The sequence below is a fragment of the Aplidium turbinatum genome, chromosome 7 (genome assembly GCF_918807975.1).
Source record: "Aplidium turbinatum chromosome 7, kaAplTurb1.1, whole genome shotgun sequence".
In the NCBI taxonomy this organism is placed as follows: Eukaryota; Metazoa; Chordata; class Ascidiacea; order Aplousobranchia; family Polyclinidae; genus Aplidium; species Aplidium turbinatum.
In genome coordinates, this window is record NC_137478.1 from 3,193,263 (window position 1) to 3,212,088 (window position 18,826).

General features: G+C 38.1%; 1 protein-coding gene across 1 annotated transcript; it reads left to right on the plus strand.

The window, feature by feature from the left end:
• Positions 1-12,096: 12,096 nt before the first annotated feature.
• Positions 12,097-17,176, plus strand: LOC145774525 (zinc finger MYM-type protein 1-like). The gene is made up of 2 exons (XM_082585786.1): positions 12,097-12,778; positions 16,209-17,176. The coding sequence occupies exons 1-2, from the start codon at positions 12,097-12,099 to the stop codon at positions 17,174-17,176; spliced, it is 1,650 nt and encodes a 549-aa protein (XP_082441912.1).
• Positions 17,177-18,826: the final 1,650 nt, after the last annotated feature.

Genomic DNA, 18,826 nt, shown 5'->3' on the forward strand with positions numbered 1-18,826 from the left:
CACTAGGAGATAGTCTTACTGGACTAGAGGGCTCTCCTGCCCTGGTCGAGGGACTACGTTTTGTCTGGCCTCTACCTTTCGACCAACCTGGCATGGGTGACCCTACCAGGAGCAGATGCTCCTGCCAGTACAGCTCTAGAGGTCATCGAGGCACTGAAACTCTCTCACCGCGTTAAGGTAGTAGTCCAAGAGAGAGTTGATCATAGTCTATCATAGTATCAGAGTATCTGATCATAGTCTATTTATAAAACTGCCCAAATTGGCATGATGCAGTTGCCTCGGCATCAACATTTACAAAGTCTTTAATTTTTTTCATAATATCCATAAATGCATCATCTTGATTTGAGGCAACTACAAAATATGAATTTGTATAAATCTGGTAAATACTTTTATAAAACAATTCGGGTGGGGAGGTCACAGTACTTTTTCAACCATAAACGAACATAGCTAAGCAACACCACAACATTTAACAAAAACATGTTATACCTGTTAAAAGTAATGTTAAGGTGTTGCTTAGCTTTGTTTGGTTACTTTTATAAAAGGTTCTGCTACTATTCGGCGAGTTCCCTATTTGGCGAGAGCCTTTTTCGGCGAGTTTCCTATTCGGCGATTTTTTGAAAATCCAACGACGCCTTCTGCAAATCCGATGATTGAATATTATTTAATATTCAGACATTGAATCAATGTAAATACGTACTGTTAGGCTAATTGGGTTCTTTGAATCCTACATCAACGTCTGTATGCAAACTTAGAATATATCAAGCTTAGTTATTTTTGTCATCAAATTACCTAGCCTAACTATATTTTTAGAAGTAGTGCTGCCAGACCATTTTATTTTTGTACTAAAATTCGTATCATCAAAACTACTTTAATTGATTGAACAAAGTTTATTTGAACAGAAGTAGTATGTCTGTGTTTTATTACATTTAATTATAATTTCTCTATTGTAATGTACTTTTTTCTGAATCTGCATGGTCCCCCTGAGCCGGTTTCCTGCAATGTTTATTTTTGAGTCTTTTATGATATCACAACTGAATATTTAAGTGGCGTTGTTTATTATTTGTGGTGTGTAAAACAATATTTGTTACTCCTATACATACTTACCATGCCAAAGTGCAGAAGCATCGAGCAATGCACAAGCAAGGTATCTTCAAAGATGAATTCAGTTGTTCTATCTTGATTACTTTGGTAAGAAATTCTAGCTAGCTGGTGATCAGTGGCGTACTGGCGTAGCCAGGGGGGTGGGTGGGTATTGCAAAGAGCGAGTTTTGCCATTACCAAACATTCAAATATCTCAGCCAGGAATTAACAACAAGAAAACATAGAAAATTGTAGCTTTATTTCCGAAAAATGCCGAAGAAAACATGATCTTATCCTTTTGCTATGCCACCGCACAGTACCATTATACAGGAATATTCATAACCACATTTTTGTTGAAAATACTCTCAGAATGCACCAAATTCAAAGTAATTTTTCAAAATTTTCTGGGGGAGGCCCCCAGACCCCCGCTGCTGGATGTCGCCATAACCGAAACACGCCGTCAAAACCCCCCTTTCAAAATTACTGGCTACGCCACTGCTAGTGATCTTGTTATGTTAGTTTTTCACTGTTATCATGCACCGCATACATTATATTTGGGCAATTTCTATAAAAGCGTGCACATTTGGGCAGATTTACGTTCTGCCCCCCCAAAATGGTTTGGTCTCGTACGGCTATGCTTTAGCCTACTGTACTAGCTTTCATAGCCATGCCTTTGCCCTTTTTACAGCGTTAATATAATGTTACTTCGCCAATGAACGTTCAGGTGCGGATGCAATATTTAGTTTGTTAAGCTTCTATACGCAGGAGGCAAACTTATCCAGCTTTTTGTACAAATTGCTTGCGGTTGTAATGTTTAGGCTTAAGTGTTAGTTTTTGTAGTGTAGGCTTAACTGAATATCTGAGAATGAACATTCATGACGAATTAAACATTTAGACAACTATTATTCCATGTCTAACCATAGTTAATAAATATACCTAGTTCGCAAGCTGCCGTTGTTTTAAACTCGGCACGTACGCCCTCTGTCGGTGGTTAACACGTTTTGCTGACTCAGCAAAACCACTATGGGAAAACCTGTAGAAAAATTGGCGAATTGATGGTTGCAGTGTTTGTTAGGTGAGTTTGGGCTGCTGAATGAGGGAGAATAACGCTAGAAAGAAGAAAATGTGCTACAGAAGTGCTAAACCTTCCTTTTAGGCCTTCACAGTGTAATTTTAATTAATTCTCTTAGGCCTAGGTTAGCATGAATATAAGTCATAAAATTGTGGTTTGAGTTTTCAATTTACTAAGCAATTGATAAGTTTAAAGTAGTGGTCTTTAAAGTTAATAAGTTGCAATGTACCAAGTACAGTGACCTACTAATTGAAAGGTTTAATTAATAAATATTTGTGGAAGCTTGAACTTTAAGCTGAATTAGGCTTGGAATTACCGTAGTAATTGATAGATGCTTCTTAGCCAGCATCATTTAAACAAAAAGTATTGATTGATCAACTAATTCAGTTGACAGTTATTTTAAAAAGGTGTTTAAAGTTGTTTTATTTAGTGATACAACAAAACAGTCATGGGATTCAATCTGTGACACTCAAAATAGCCACTCCCAAAATAATTTATAAACAAAAAGAGCATTAAGATAAATTTGAGTACCGGTAAGTATACTGTATAGGTTCATTAATTTAAAGCACCAATGTCATAACTAAGGTTAAAAGTCCTGAGATTTAACTCAAAACTAGTTAGACTGAATGAAGCACAGCAGAATCAGATAACTTGTTCCATTTTGGGGAACCCGCTTTGCGACATAGCATCTAAATTGGTTATGTACCGTAGACAAAGGTTATGTTTTGTCTATTTCCTTTGTGTTGTAATTTTCTATTAATTAGCAATTATATAAATATTTTTTATTGTTCAAAGTCTTTGCACATTACAGTTCATAATCAAATGCTGAACGCTATTTAGGATCTTGTGAATTATCTTAGTTACGATTATTTAGTTTCATAATGGCACAAGTTAAGCGTAAATGTGATGAAATAAACTGTTGTTTACCACAATGTAACAACACCACAAATATGGGATTTTGTTCCAAAGTGGTGAAAAGTTCCAAGTGGTGAAAAGAAAAGGTTTGCTGTTTCAACAGCACAGTGGGCAGAACAGTTTCATCAGGTAAGATCAACACAATAAAATAGTGTAATTTTATGTTGTACATACCGTATGCCATAATGGTTGACGTTGGTAAATATTAAGAGCTTATGCCTAGTGAATCACGTAATGTGTCACACACGTCATGTTTATTTTTTGTAATTTAAGCAATAAGCATATGGTGCTTACTGCTAATGTACTCGTACCTATATAGAGAAGATTCACTGATCTATCATTCCTGTGTGTGTATAGTTAATATAATTAGTGATGAACACGTGTGCTAATTGTAACATACATTGTTAAATGTTATTTATGATATAGGTCATTGATTTTCAGATTTAGTCGGAGATGTCAATAGAGAGAAGATGCTACTAATTGAAGCTTCTCTAATCGTCCCTTTCCTTACCAGCGATAAGTTGAGAAACGTTTGCTGCTCGCAGATTTTATGTACTTGCAAGAATAAAGCAGGATCCTCTTGGAAACTACTTTTCAAAAAGTTGCATGTGATACCATGCCTACAGTTCGAATGTTTAGCAGTACCTCCAAAACTTTAGATATTGTAAAGCAATCTGCAGTGAAGGGATCTAATGTCGTGAGTGAACATTAGACTAACCACCCCGGCATACTGCACTTTACTCGAGACTGCATAAAACAGTGATTGAAATTGGCACTTTGAGAATCCGTACCTACATTGAAGGAACTTCGTATCCACAATGCATACTGTTATGCTAATTTCCGGTGCAGTCAACCTCACATATTACGTACGGTATGGGTTATGGACGAGAATTTTAATCCTGATGGTTTCTTATACTTTTTAGTTCATTCGGATGAATGGGAGTTATAAGAGTGGTTTACTGTACTTTCACTGCAACTACATCATTGCCGCATTGGCACCTTCTGTGTACTTTTTACAGTATATATTTAAGTTATGGTGTTAATAGAAAGCCTATTTCATTCTTTAAAGTAATGTGTTGTGAAATCAGCTTGAAAAGCATATGTACAATCTAAGTATGCTACGATTTTATTGTACAAAATAAAATACAACAGGAATCCTCCTTCAATGTTTGCTTTTAGAATTGTTTATACTTTTCAGAGTGCTACATAGTGCACTGTTTGGCTTATACGACTGTTTTGCTGTTTTGTTTCTACCATGTAAGAAGTCTTATAGCACTGGCAAAAAATATGACTCCTCATACGCATGACATATCTCTCCAGCACTTTTTTTTATAAGTTCAGTTTTTTTATTTCTGACCATCACAGCAAAAACAATACACGTCAACATAGCAAGGGTCCAGAAAAGTTCTTCAAAAGCGCATTCGTAGAGGGTTTCCAGTTAATAGATTGCCGTATACCTTGCACAGTCCAAGTCCGGCAATAAGCTTCCTTCACAATAGTCATGATATGCAATTATGCAGATTAAGGTTGTTGATTTCATTGCGCAACATGTCGGTGTAATACCACACTTTTCGAAGAGAATTTCCACCTTCCAAATCTTCATTCAACTGTAAAATACAAATAAATTCAGTAATGCACCATCTTCATCAGGTGCCATTAATCTGTCCCAACTTAGGTGACCATGTGATGCCATTGTTCTTTAGCATATGGTACCAGTAAAGTAATGCATATGGGTAAAATAAGTCACGTTCAATTGCTATATGTATATACAGCTACCGCAAAATGACTTCGGACCTTTTTACCAAAATTTACGCCAGGTTTGTAGCTGTGCGTTTTACATCAGATCATACCACTAACAATAAGCATTGTGACTAACAATGCGAAGATTGTGAAAAATGTGAAGAAGGTTATAATAATGCAATGTGACAAATTATTAAGAAAGGTCGATAGTTTTTATTAAAAAATTTCATTGTATACAAAATGCTTCTTTTTCTTGAAAATTTAGAAAGGTCCGCAGTCATTTTGCGGTAGCTGTAGTAAACAAAAAATGGCATCCAAAGAAGAACGTTTATTACCTCAAAATGTAAATATAGCTACGGAATTATTGAATTAATGCACTTCTAAAGTAGCACCATCATAATGGATTAATAGATTAAAAAATATTATTTTTTGTTGTAACATTGACTGATTATGTCTATCCAAAACTAATATGTAACGACAACAGAGGAGCAGTGCCAACATGAGTCAAGTAAGTTTGTATGCAAATAATTTGTTGTCTCATAGCAATGTTTTGTGGCATTATGATTAATGCTAAGAACAAGCTTATTTAAAACATATATATTCATTCAACTTACCTGATAGGAATTGTCTCATGCTCTTGGTAATAGTCTTGCGTAATAGTCCATTTACAACAGGTGGATTTAGCAGCATTCCTTTTGTTCCAAAAATGCAAAAACATCACACAGTTCAAAACACTCAACATGGGAAAGAAGACTGTGCACAGAGTCAGCATCATCTCCATGCAGCTTAAAGGAGTATCATATATACTGTGATTTTCCGGCAAACAACAGCTTTTGATTGTGGAAGTAAATTTCAAATCACTTTTGATAGAAATGCTGTATTGTGGCACACCTTTACATAATTGCATTTGCATATATCATTAGCTTCCCAGTACCAGTAGGTAAAATGTAGCCATTCAGATGCAATGCTATTGCTTGAACCAGCAGAGGTTGAGGTAGTATGTATTCTCCATTTGTAGCCAGTACATATAGTTTTTAGTGATATAAAGCTCAACTCAATATCAGATAAACTGGAATATAATTTTTTCTTGTGGGATACTGGTGATACTTCATTGTGAAGCACAATTCTACGCCTCTCTGGAACTATTTTGCATGGTATCAATTTCTCAGGGACATTCAAACTTGGCAGTGCACCAAACTTTAACCAACTTCTTTGTGAAGTTTTACAAATATCACCTTCATTGAAATGCATATTACAAACGAAAGCTTTACCATCATCAATTCGTTGCTTGAAGGAAAGGTTTGTAGGTGGCCTGTATTTGAACAAAACTTGCAAAAACTTGTTTTTACATCTGCAGCCCTTCCATAGCGACCATGATTTTTTTCCGTTCAGAACAACAAAGAGTGAAATTTCAGGGTATGAAGAAAAATTGGTACATCCTGGCATACAACAATATTTTCCAAGACAAGCCATAGTACATACATACAGCTTAGCTAGAGAAAAATTAAGAGAAACTTTAATAGCTGTTTTTACCTAAGAATACACATCGATCAAAAATGCACTAAAAGTATCCAAATGCTGATATGCTTTAAAACTAATTTTTAATATTTACATTGCAAGTCACTCTTCGTCAGGTAGGAATCTACTGTAAGTATGCAACACTGCTAGCAGCTGAGATGGGCTATACTAAAATGTGTAAGACTGCATGGTGCAGGTTTTCGCGTGGTTTACCAGTAATATTGGCCATTTAATTTCTTGGCCATAAGACTGTACTAAGTCGGCTATTCTGAAAACCACACTAGCCTTAGCCCAAAATTTAATAAAATGTGTATAGCTGTTAGCTATGTTGCTGGTAACCTAGCATCCTGCTGAAATAGTAGCTGTGGAAAGCTACCGGTGCCTTTCTGCCTATATGACTCAACTTGGTGCTGCAAGCATTCTGAGGAAAACGTGCTCATGGACTGTTATATTTTAATTGAAATTGCACTGTGAAGGCCTAAAAGGAACGTTTAGCACTTCTGTAACACAGTTTCTTCTTTCTAGCGTTATTCTCCCTCATTCAGCAGTCCAAACTCACCTAACAAACACTGCAACCATTTAATTTGCCAGTTTTCTACAGGTTTTCCCATAGTGGTTTTGCTGAGTCAGCAAAACGTGTTAACCACCGACAGAGGGCGTACGTGCTGAGTTTAAACGGCAAAATTCGTATTCAGTTGGCGAACTAGGATGGTCTAACACAGGATTTTGGTCCTGCAACGTTAAAATTAAGATTGTTTATGACATCTAAACATTAAATGGATGTATGATCACTAAGGCGATGTGAAATTTGAATGGACAAAATCGAATTATCACACAGGGTGACTACTGTTGTGTAGAGTATTTTTGTGAAGTTTTATGCAATAAAATCCAGTATCCGTAAACATGTAAGCGTTTTAAGGTTAGTATTTTCTAATTCTTGCAAGGTGATTTCACAAAAAATGCTATCACAACGCATCAATCCACGTGATCCAGATAGCGCGCTCTGAATGGCTAGTTAGGGAAAACGCGTTGTGTGCCGCACACACGCGCGCGCGAGCGATTGCTGTCTGCTGCTGAGAGATTTATAGCTTGAGATGCTGAATTGCTGATTATTATTGAAGATAAGGCTGCAAAATTCAGATAAGAAGTTGTGTTCAGCCGAAATATTTGCTATGATTTTATGCTTGGTTGTAAAATAATCATTCAGGCTTCGGTTCAAAGTTAGTTTAGGTTAGGTTTTCCAAATTGTGTAAAGTAGGTCTAAGAGGCAGTGTCTGTAATTATCAGGTCTGCTGGAATAAGAACTGCTTATTCAGGTGAAGTTGCTGTTTGTGGTTCTGCATTTTTTATATGTAGCTTTGAGAATGACACTAATAAAGTTCATAGTATTACGGAAGGCTCAGACAACTAAGTTTTCAGCACTTAAATTCTTAGTTCTGTGTACTGTAAATGGGCTATGTTTATTTTTCAAAAAATACATTAGGCTAATCTCTTCACATATTATCTTTAGTTCATTAAGCTGACCTTGTTGTGGGTAGCATTGTTAACTGTTAAATCATGCCTAAAAGTTCTAAAAAGAGAGTTAGAAGCATGGAAAGCTCTTCTGTCATTGGACCCTCCAAGGAGCTTCCCACTGCTGATTTACCAACACTACGATATGTTCTTGCATTCTGTACTTTGTTAAAGGTGATACTCAAGTACTTTATTACTGCAACTTTTTCTCTGACCGGTTTTAATTAAGCTTGGTAGTGACATAAAACATGGACCAACTCGTATATCTTCGTATGGATCAAGGGTATACATAGTTGTTAAAAATACTAATATGTAGCTTGCATGAATGAACAGTACACGTAGGCTATAATAACCAACTAGCAGACACTTTTCGAAACCTTAATGTGTTGAAATAATTAATTGCACGTTTGCAGAGACAGAGCACTCATAAGAAATTAATTTTTCAGGAAGCTGGAAAAAAAGCTAACTATTCTCTTTTCAAATGAAGATCGCATTCCTAAAACAATTGAAGTTTTTCCTCTCCCAACGTTATCATGGAGTAGAAGCACCGTTATACCAAATTGGGCCTCTTGACAAAAGGACAACGAAAACGCTTCAAAAGAGAGTTAACAAAAGGTAAGTTCTTACATACGGTATCTTTTCAAACTTTTTTGTTTAGTAATTTTCTATGAAATGTAAGGCTTTTATAAGTATATTCTTTGATAACAGGGTCAATGGGTCATGCATAGACATGTCCCATGTTGTGTACTGGGGTCGGTCAGTTGTTGTCATTGATATGACATGGCTCTTCTAACAACATTTGTTGAATGGAGCCATATGAGAAGGAGAATGGGTTACTGCCAATTCTACAACCCCACTTCATCATTGCAGATGTAGTGCAACCAACTCTAGATAGTATATAGGTGGTTTAAGGATTTTTCGCTTTCCTAAAGCATTTCCTCGTGGGAAAGTGATTCAGATGTTCTGATTTCTATGTCTGTAAAGGTAGGCAGCTTGTGCTTTCACTAAAGCTAGTCGTGCTATGGCGAGAAGATTTTTCTTGACTATCACTGATTTTTACTGCCATTTGTCCGAAAGAGTATTATTTGTTATGTTTGGCATATATTGTTTTTCGTTGTGATAGTCAGAAATAAAAACAAACTGAACTGATTTGCATGGATTATTTTGTATTCTTCACATTTATCATTCACACAAAAAACTTGTTTTTCAAGAGCCTCAAACAACAGCAAGGAGATGATTTCGCTGCAGCAAAGAAGTCACAAGTGATAGAGGAAGAGAACTGGAAAAAAACAGCAGTTTTCTGCAGCAATTGATGAAGAAATTGACTCTCCTTTCGAACCAGCTGCACCTGGTATACATCTGAATGTGACAATGCCTCGGTATCCAGTGATGATCCTGCTCTGCGATCTTTTGCTGTGAACATGTTAGAAAATATTCGCAAAGGCAGTAACTCTTGTGATGTTTCTGTCCGCACTTTTACCCAACCAAAATTAAATTTGGATGCCAACTCACTGTTCTCTTTGATTGGGACCATGCCACGCTTACTGAGTCTATCCTTATTTCACACTTGACCATAGATGGGCTAAAGGGTTTGATAAACACAAAGTTTGAATGCCCTCATTTTCCTGCCCATACTCAGGCTGTGCAGCGTATCATTTGGGAAGTCACGAACGACTGTGGAAGTGTTGCTGGCCATCAACGACGGTATGGTTTCATTCGGGCGAGAATTGCTTCGCGTAGGGTCTTGCCGAAAGCAGACACGAAATCTGACTTTCTTTCATTGGCTGCAGTACAATGTTTTGATATTCACCATTGTTTCTTGTTCATTGTCTTTATTCTGCATTCGTTTGTGCACGTTTTACAAGCACATATAAAGTTGGTTGGTTGATGTGTAAGCTAGCATTGGAGAGTTGCAGTTACTATATCTGTCAAAAAACAAATGTAAATCGGCGAAAACAATCGAATATTAATGCAGTGATTATTGATTGATTAATGATTATTTAATACATATTACTACAACAAAATCAAAGTGTCATCTTATGCACAGTGCATTCCTACTCAGTGCAGGATTAAGGTGGATGCTATTGATGCTGCAGCATTAGGCCCATTCCTGAAATAGGCCCAGACGAATACAGACGTGAATTTTCCGGACGCTGAACAGTTTTCCTTTGCTTAATTAACCCACAAATAATTCTTATTATGAAATTTGTAGTCCGACTTTCGCACGCCTAGGCACAGTGTTACGCCTAGGCACGTAAGATAAAGCAAGATTTTGGCATAGACTACTTATTTAAGATGAAAAATTATAACACTTTTCGAGCTGTTTCAGGGCCCTTCATTACTTCAGCCGCAGATAAGATGCACGGCTTTATTAACTCTTCCCCAATCGTGTATGCTTTTTTTGGTTTTAACTATTCGTAGAGAAACTAGATAGGATTCATGAAGAAAGGATTTTTCGGTAGTCGTCATCTTTTCATTTGCTTTTTTTAATCGTTCATATTCGTCCAAAATATTCAAGTGGCTTGCCTTCAAGATTGTTGTGCTTTGAATGAAAGTGACGAACAACTTTAGAAGGTTTCATAACGTCATTTGGCAGAATTTGGGAGCACACCAAACATTAGGGCCGTGACGATTGTTCACTATCCGGAACTATTGTAAAACCAAGCTCCAAGTATTTTTATTGTATTGCCTGACAAATTCCCCTTTTCGTTTCTTACTTCCCTCTGTGACACTCAACTTATCTGCATATGCCCTTTTCGTAGTTTACATTTGCACCTACTGATACTTGGTTCATTTCCATTTTGAGAATTATTTGTTTCAGAAGTCTTAGTTTTTTCCTTCTTGTTAAAATACACTTGTTGGTTCGTTGATTCCATATTAATCCTTCTGTAGTTTAACAGGACAAGCTATTGCAGCATCTGAAAAGTGAAGAATGACCTTGTATTACAAAACTTTTTGAAAGCTAGACGCAGTTTATGACGAAACAATCATAAACGGCACAAAATCTAGGTCATCGGAAGGTTAACCTTTATTATTAAACAGTTCTGCTGTATCAACGAAGGAGAGATAGGCTATGCCAGTTTTAGCCTACTGCTGTGAATCGGCCAAGCGTAAAATGAGTTTTACAGGAAGTATCAACTTTGCAATGCTTATGATTCCAGATTAAAATTAGCTTGGCAGAAAGTAAGATACGGTACTTCGCGGACCGGCGGTTGAGAACCACTGAGTTAGGCTAAGCCTTAGGAATAGATTAGGTTAAGGCAGTAAGATTAGTACTCATTATGGTTGGGAAAAGAGTTAGCAATCATTATTGTTGAGTTCAATGTTGTTTCATTGCCGGTTCACAAGCTAACACCGTGCAAACAACTGCCGGTTCACAACAAAAAAGGATGGAAACCAGTGTCAGTTTATAACAAAAAATGATGGAAAGCATTGGGGTTCACTTGGACGCTAGCGACTGCCTTAATTCTAAGACAATTGCTAATGTTTTTTTTTTGCACTGTGACGTAGGCTAAATATACGGCGTTGTGTTTATTGTAACGGAAGATTTCAAGTTAATGCGATAAATTTTACGGTTCCACAATTTACAAATTTAGCTGCGTTTTGTGCACGCTTGCTATGGCGTCTCAACTCAGTGGATGGGATAAAGCGAAAAAGAAAAGGAAAGAAGCAGCAGAACAAGAAAAGCTTCTGGCGAAAATTCCAAAACTGAGTTCATACTTTGGAATGCGAGCAGCTTCGTCTCAATTGCCTGCGTCGGATGCGATTGCGAATTCGAGCGCTCCTGAAGACCAGGCCAAGCAAGATGAACCTGATGAGGAAAGAGAGGATAAAGAGCGGGAAAGTTCAGCGGAGAGAGCAGAGGTGAAAGGAGACGCTATCACTGGCGAAGCACTGGCGCAAACGCTGGAGGATATCACCAATGATTTAGGACAGTGGGGTAAAATCAACGCTGACACTCGAGAATATTGGGCCAAGAAAGGTTCAAAACACTGCCAACACACTGAATCGATGTTTGAAGAGAGCGCCAGACAATACCTAGGTGAATCATTCCAACGTCGATGCACTATAAGACCTTCTTCGTGCGTACGCATCCGCTCAATGGTGAAAAATCCTATAGACAATGGTTGTGCTACTCGCCTTCGACCGGGAAGGTGTTCTGCTTTGCATGCAAGTTGTTCGGTGGTAATGCTGTTCAAGCAACCAAGTTCGTATCCGGCGGTTTCGACAATTGGAGGTCAGGCGAATCCAGAATAAAAATGCATGAAAGCAGCGATGGTCATCGCAAGGCTATGTTGTCTTTTGCGAGCCGACAGAGGGAGGCCGGTCGTGTTGACTACCTAGCCGCTAAACAGGTCGAGGAAGAGCGGTGTTACTGGCGCCAGATTGTAAAGCGGCTCATCGACGTTCTGATATTCCTAGCTAAGCGTGGCCTTGCTATAAGGGGCGCGGATGAGATCATAGGTTCCCCTCATAATGGTAACTACCTTGGCATCATTGAGTTGTTGGCGGAGTACGATACTCTGCTGGCTAGCCATATTAGAAAATATGCGAACCGCGGGAAAGGTCACATTTCTTATTTGTCATCCACAATTTGCGAAGAGCTGGTGCAGCTCATGGGACAAAAGGTGCAGGACACCATCCTGAAAGAAGCCAAGAAGGCGAAGTATTTCTCTGTCTCGATTGACTCTACACCTGACGTATCACACCTCGACCAGCTAACGATTGTTATTCGATATGTTCTGCCGTTGGGTCCAGTTGAACGGTTCCTGACATTCTTGCCTATGATGAGACACACCGCTACGCACATGGCTAGCATACTTCTGAACTTTCTGAAGGAAAATGGCTTGGATGTTACTAACTGCAGAGGCCAGTCGTATGACAATGCGTCAAACATGTCAGGACGGTACAACGGTGTCCAGGCAATTGTGAAGCGAGAATGTAAATATGCTGCTTTTATTCCATGCTGCAACCACAGTTTAACCCTTTGCTTTTCAACGTTTTTTGGGAAGTTAACTGCTCAAGGGGGGGCCGTTTTTGGATCAGATTCAATCAGCTGTTACGTGTTATCCGCTGGTGCTATTTCAACAGAAGTTGCACTGGTGTGAAAAAAAATCATTTGTCTATAAGTTTGAAAAGTCATTATTTTAAAATTTTATATGTTAAACTTGATATTTCAATTTTTGCAAAGGTACCCAAAAACGACAATTTTGATTTATCTTGCCGCTATTTAATTACCGTGCTAATCCGATTTCATGCAAAGTTCTGAAAAACAATGAGCTCGATCGAAGGCACGAAGTGTGTGTGCGGTGTGCCGAATCATTGCATTGATAAAGATTTACTTACGACTTGCAAGCAAATCTTATTGTAAGCTACTCGCTGATTCTAAAATAGTTACAATCAGAGTAATATTGTTACACGAATTTGAAAAAAAACAAAACTGCGTTTGTTGTCTTACATTTTTGTCCTAAACTAATGCATTTCCAAACTCATGGCTAGCTTCTAGTTTTATGGAACCAAATTTCTCATAAGTAACACCTTAGCCTGCTTGAATAGCTGTTTACATCTTCGTTTGTGTATTTTAGGTCTACAATTGAGTTTGTAGTATGAATATTTTTAGTTGAGAGAGGACAATTGAACAAGTTGTTGAAATTATCTGAAATTTTTAAGTTCAAATTAGATGCTTTTGAAACTGTGGATTTGTGTCAAGTCGCATCACAAATATCATGCAGGCTACATCATAAGTCATTTCGCTTACGGGTGTTTATAAACATGACTCATAAATTACATCCACAAACAATACAGCATTTACATCAACAAAGCTAAGTTCGAAGCTAAACTTTTTATTGAAGATTGTGTCAATCAATTTGAAAATACATTTTTAGTCCGCCAGCGTCGAAACAATGGAACAGCGAATTGATCAACATGCGTAAACAAAGGAAATGTGAAATAACCCACAGTCAGCAAAGCTACATAAATTTAACGTTTACAAATGTTGAATTCATGTAAAAGGACTGGTTTGCTGACTGGGTCGTCATTGTTTGAAACACAAAAAATACGCGTAAAGGCGACAACATCAGCAAGGCAGCGATTATGTTTCTGGCCCAAAAAAAATTAACTTTTGACTTCAAAGATAAAAATGATTATAACGAAGCTTCAAATGTTGTCGTAAAAAATATTGCAGAGATACAATAAACATAATCATTTTGTGCCAGATTGTGAGAAGATTTCCTAGATTCTTTCCAAACATTTTTGCAGGATTGCAAATTATTTTCTATAACTTTATATTGCCAAAAAATGGCTTCTTTGTTGAAACAACGTGGCTACAATTCTATAAAAAATTCTTAGGCCTACTGCATTGAAGTAATGAAATTTTTTTTTGTGATTTTGCTGATGACGTTTTACAATATCCGAGAAGTAAAAAATAATAATGATGAATTATTTTACAAAACCGTGGTTTGCAAGCGCTTCACAAAAAATTGTTGGGGGAAAATTTACTATTAGACGTAAAACGTTTGTAAAAGAAAATTGTCGATTTACGTATTTATAATGTTTATTGCGCTGTTCTAATTATAAACTGCCTGTATTGTCTACCTTTGTGGTTGCCGGCCAGCTTAGAGCAGCATGCAAACTACGCGTTTATGGTATTTGCATCGTGTTATGATTCTCGAAAATTTCCCACAAGGTCTTTATTTTTATCATGATATTTTTGTGCCTTTTCTGTCCTAAACTTGAAGTCAATGTGCAGCACAATCCACATCGGTTTTTAGACTCAGTCTTCATTGAAAATCTTTTGTGTGGTGCATCATTTCAAGTAGTGTCTTCGCCTAAGCTGTTACACAAACCGCCCAGAACCAGAGTGATTATTATGTATCTTACAGCCGTTGAGAGCCCGTTATTGTATGTGTGGAATTATTACTGTAGATGTCTGAAAGTCGAGCAAATTCTGCTTTCGGGATCCTTGCCGTTATTTACGGTATTTTTTGTTGATAAGTTTAGGCAGCATTTTTCAAAGATAAATGAAGACATCGGTATTGTTGGTCACTTAGATTTAGTTTTCTCAGCATTGTTTATTCATTCTTTGATCCACTAGTTTGTCCCACTTTTGGTACAATCGGATCGTTTATAAATGGCGGGTCTTTACAATAGCCGGCCTCTTATACATTGGCGCAACGTATTCAGATGTTGAATCAATGATGAAAAAAGCTGATTTGTTGTTTGTCTGATGTGACGCCTAGCTTTATGTTCCAAAGAGCGCAAAATAAAGATGATAATGCCTCATCTACATTACTAAATATTTTGTAATGTAGATGAGGCATTATCATCTTTATTTTGCGCTCTTTGGAACAACACACAGTGCGCTGTGAAACAAAAATGCAGGACATAACAAGAAGTAGGCAACATAAAGCAGGGAAGGGACATGTAGCCATCGAGTTAGCTGCTACGTATAAATGGAGCCTATCTCATAATTTTGAGTGTATCTCACAATTACTGTTTGCAAAAACGCCATTTCTTCGGCCTCTCCCAAAAGCATTTGCAGTGATACATTTCCTCAATTGCAAGTTTTGTCAATGAGAGCATTTCCATAGAACGTTTATTTCGAAACCAGGTTTTCGTGCATTTACCCAAGAGAAGATTTCTTATTGTAACGTTTTTTATTCGTCAATGAATATTATCTGCTTGAAACAACTGTTTTGAATAGTTTGTGGCCTACATAGCCTACTATTTTGATCGTGGATTGCTATTCTTCTTTGTAGAGCTGATAACGCAAAAAACGTTTGCTATTATTGTTTCTAATTAACAGCTTTGTGATCACTGGCTTTTCTTTTGTGGCAAAAGAAATAACGCGCTTTGTATTATTGATGTCAAACCAAACAAAGGAAAACAAGAGGATGTTTCTCTCTGCTCGCGCATATCGATGCACGAAGCAATTATGAGCTTATGGCTTGTTATCGCAATGTAATCCATTTCACGCTTTGCTGGAAGTGAGCTAGAAATAGCAAAACTTCACCAAAATCTTGAATTTACAAGAAAACTACACAACTTTTAGCATTAAATTTAATATCATCAGATCCGCCTGGCAATTTTAGGAAAAGTCAAGAAAAACCAAGTGCATGGCGTTACTGTGCTTCAAATAATCAAAGGAAATATGAGGGGGGGGCCAAATCTGGCCCCCCTTTGAGGAGCAAAGTGTTAAACCTGGTAGGAGACCAGGCTGTTAATAGCTGCGCTGGCTGTACCAGGTTTTTTCATTTTGTCAATGGACTATACGTTTTCCTGTCTGAATCGACATATCGCTGGCAGAAACTGAAGAATCGCTGCACATTAACGCTCAAAGGTTTGTCTGGAACCCGATGGTGTGAACGTGCAGATGCTGTCAAAGCGCTAGTAGAAGGGTGGAAGAGCATTCAAGAAGTCCTGGATGAGCTTGCGGCAGATAAGGAGCAGAAGGCCGATACGAGAAACCAGGCCGACGGATTTTCGCGCAGGATGGACGAACTTGAGACAGCAGTTATGGCGACTGCCTGGAACGATATCCTATGCCGTCTCAACAGTACGAGCATTAGCCTCCAAGACCCTACAGTCAGTCTGAATACGGCAACTAGTTTATTGGCATCACTGGTCGACACGATTCAATTTGCACGGGACAGATTTGACGTGTATGAGCAGATGGCGATCGAAAAGGTTCCTCACGGCGAATACAAGGCTGAAGAACGTCGAGGCCGTAAGCGAAAGCGAATGCCTGATGAAGGAGCTGCAAACGAAGAAAACCTCACCCCTAGGGAAACATTCAAAACCCATATATATCTGGTCATGATCGACAGACTGTTAGCTGAACTGGAAAAGCGAATGAAGGCGTATGAGGATATATCTACAACATTCGGATTTCTTTCGGAGCTAACGTCATTGAGCATAAAGCAGATCGAGAATAAAGCTCAAAATCTCGTTTCCTCGTATCCAGATGACTTGGAAGACACGCTGGTGGCTGAGCTCATACAGTTTGCTGCATTTATGCGCACCCAGACATCGGTGAGTGTGAACGAGTCAGCAGAGCTTACCATGTACAAGCTTTTGTCGTCGTTGAACCTTTCTCAAACATTTCCAAACGTCGAGATTGCTTTGCGCAGCTATCTGTGCTTGATGGTGTCTAATGCCTCCGGCGAGCGGAGCTTCTCAAAACTGGGAATAGTCAAAGGAGAGCTGCGGTCCTCGATGAGGGAGGAAAGGCTAAACATGCTGGCGCTTATGAGCATTGAACATGAGGTGCTGAGCAGCCTTGACTGCACTGACATGATCGAAGATTTCGCGCTTGCTAAGGCTCGAAAAACAGTAGTATAAGTAAGCAGCACTAGCGCAGCATTGACAATATGCCAACGTTAAGTTGATCTGGATTAGCCTTTTCTTCATTAACTCCGCTTTTCAGGCAATATTGGTATTGAATTGTGTTGGTGTTACATAGCCTGATGTTACTCTCGAGTTTTTACGATAACACGTCGTTATTATTGTTAATGTTCATTAAAATTTGGCTGACTGCGTCGAAAGCAATAAAGGCTCTTTGGTCGGTCTGATTACGCGTGTACGGTGGAGTCAGAGTGTCGAATGCATATGTACCAATGCCTAGAAAAAATAGGCCTGTTTTTGCGCTGCAGCATCAGGCCCAGTTTCGTCTTAATCCGGCCCTGTTCCTACTCTTGCCATAAAAGTGAAAAAGGCTTTAATATCATCAGTTTTTGCTGACCAACCAAAAATAGGGTTGCCAGGTGATTGTTTAATATCTTACCATACACCGCCAGCCTTTACCTAAAAGGGCATCTAGCAGTCGCATCATATGTAATTGTTGTTGTGGTTGTTAAAGTTAGAAATTTTTACAATTTAAAAAAGATAAACAAAGTTTTTTCTTCAAAAAATTTGTACCTGGCAACTCTGTGCTGGCAACAAATGCCAAAGACAAAATCGACTACATGTTTAAGGTTACTGAATATTTTTGCGTGAAATTTTATAGAAATACTCTACATAGCAATATTCACCCTGTGTGATAATTCGATTTTTGATTTTTTAAAATTTTTTGATTTTCACATCGCCTTAATGATCACGACATAGGCGAAGCACAATTTGACAGATTTTTATTTTTGATTTGTTTTGGAAATGCTCTCAGAGCGCACCAAATTGGAAGTGTTTTTCAAAAATTTCTGGGGAGGTCCTCCAGACCCCCCGCTGGAAGTGTTGCCTTCGGCAACACGCCTTCGGGCTTCGCCCGACGGTTACGCCCTTCGTGCCTACTACCTTGCTGCAGCATATTTCCAAGTTGCTTTCCCAACGGTTTAAGCCACCGAACGTCACTGCAGATGAACACTTTCAGATGCTCGTGTTTCTTCGTGGAAACTCAAAATAAAACTTGTTGTTTTGAGTGGTTTATAGTGTGTGAATGTTTGGCACCTAGCAAACAAAATGAGTTTGCGCTAGTGTATGCGCTAACGCTGACGCCGCCAACACTTTTTTACAAGTTACGTTGACGCATACGGCGTATGGTTTTTCGAACGTTTGCGTTTACGCTGACGGCGTCAATATTTTTTGTATGCGCGTACATCACTGTATATTTGTATCCTCTTTTGATCTTTCTCCTGCATCATGCGCCAACCATCTATTAGTCACTGCCCGTAGTTAACTTTTAACAATGTATTTTTAAACGTTATCTAGAAAGAAATGAAAAAAAAGTCAAGAGTCATGTAATTTTCACTTTGTGTGGAGCTACATGTAAGGTTATTATTATAATAAATGAGCTACTTGCGAGGTTATTATTATAATAAAGTAATTTTTTGCATAACACTGGTCAACAAAAAAAAAAATTTTTTTCTTGCATGGGCTTTGAGAACTGATTTAGGGTAACTTTGGGGTGCTGAATCCGAATCTAAGCTCAGATTTATCCTATCACGTCAGGTTTGTGAGATGATAACAGCAAATTGCTATTTTTGTCAAAAGTGGTAGATT

Bases quoted from the DNA above. Each gene is read 5' to 3' on its own strand.
- LOC145774525 (XM_082585786.1), top strand. From the start codon at position 12,097: ATGCATGAAAGCAGCGATGGTCATCGCAAGGCTATGTTGTCTTTTGCG. The intron at 12,779-16,208 runs GTAAATATGCTG...GTGAACGTGCAG, and splicing joins GGCAATTGTGAAGCGAGAAT to ATGCTGTCAAAGCGCTAGTA.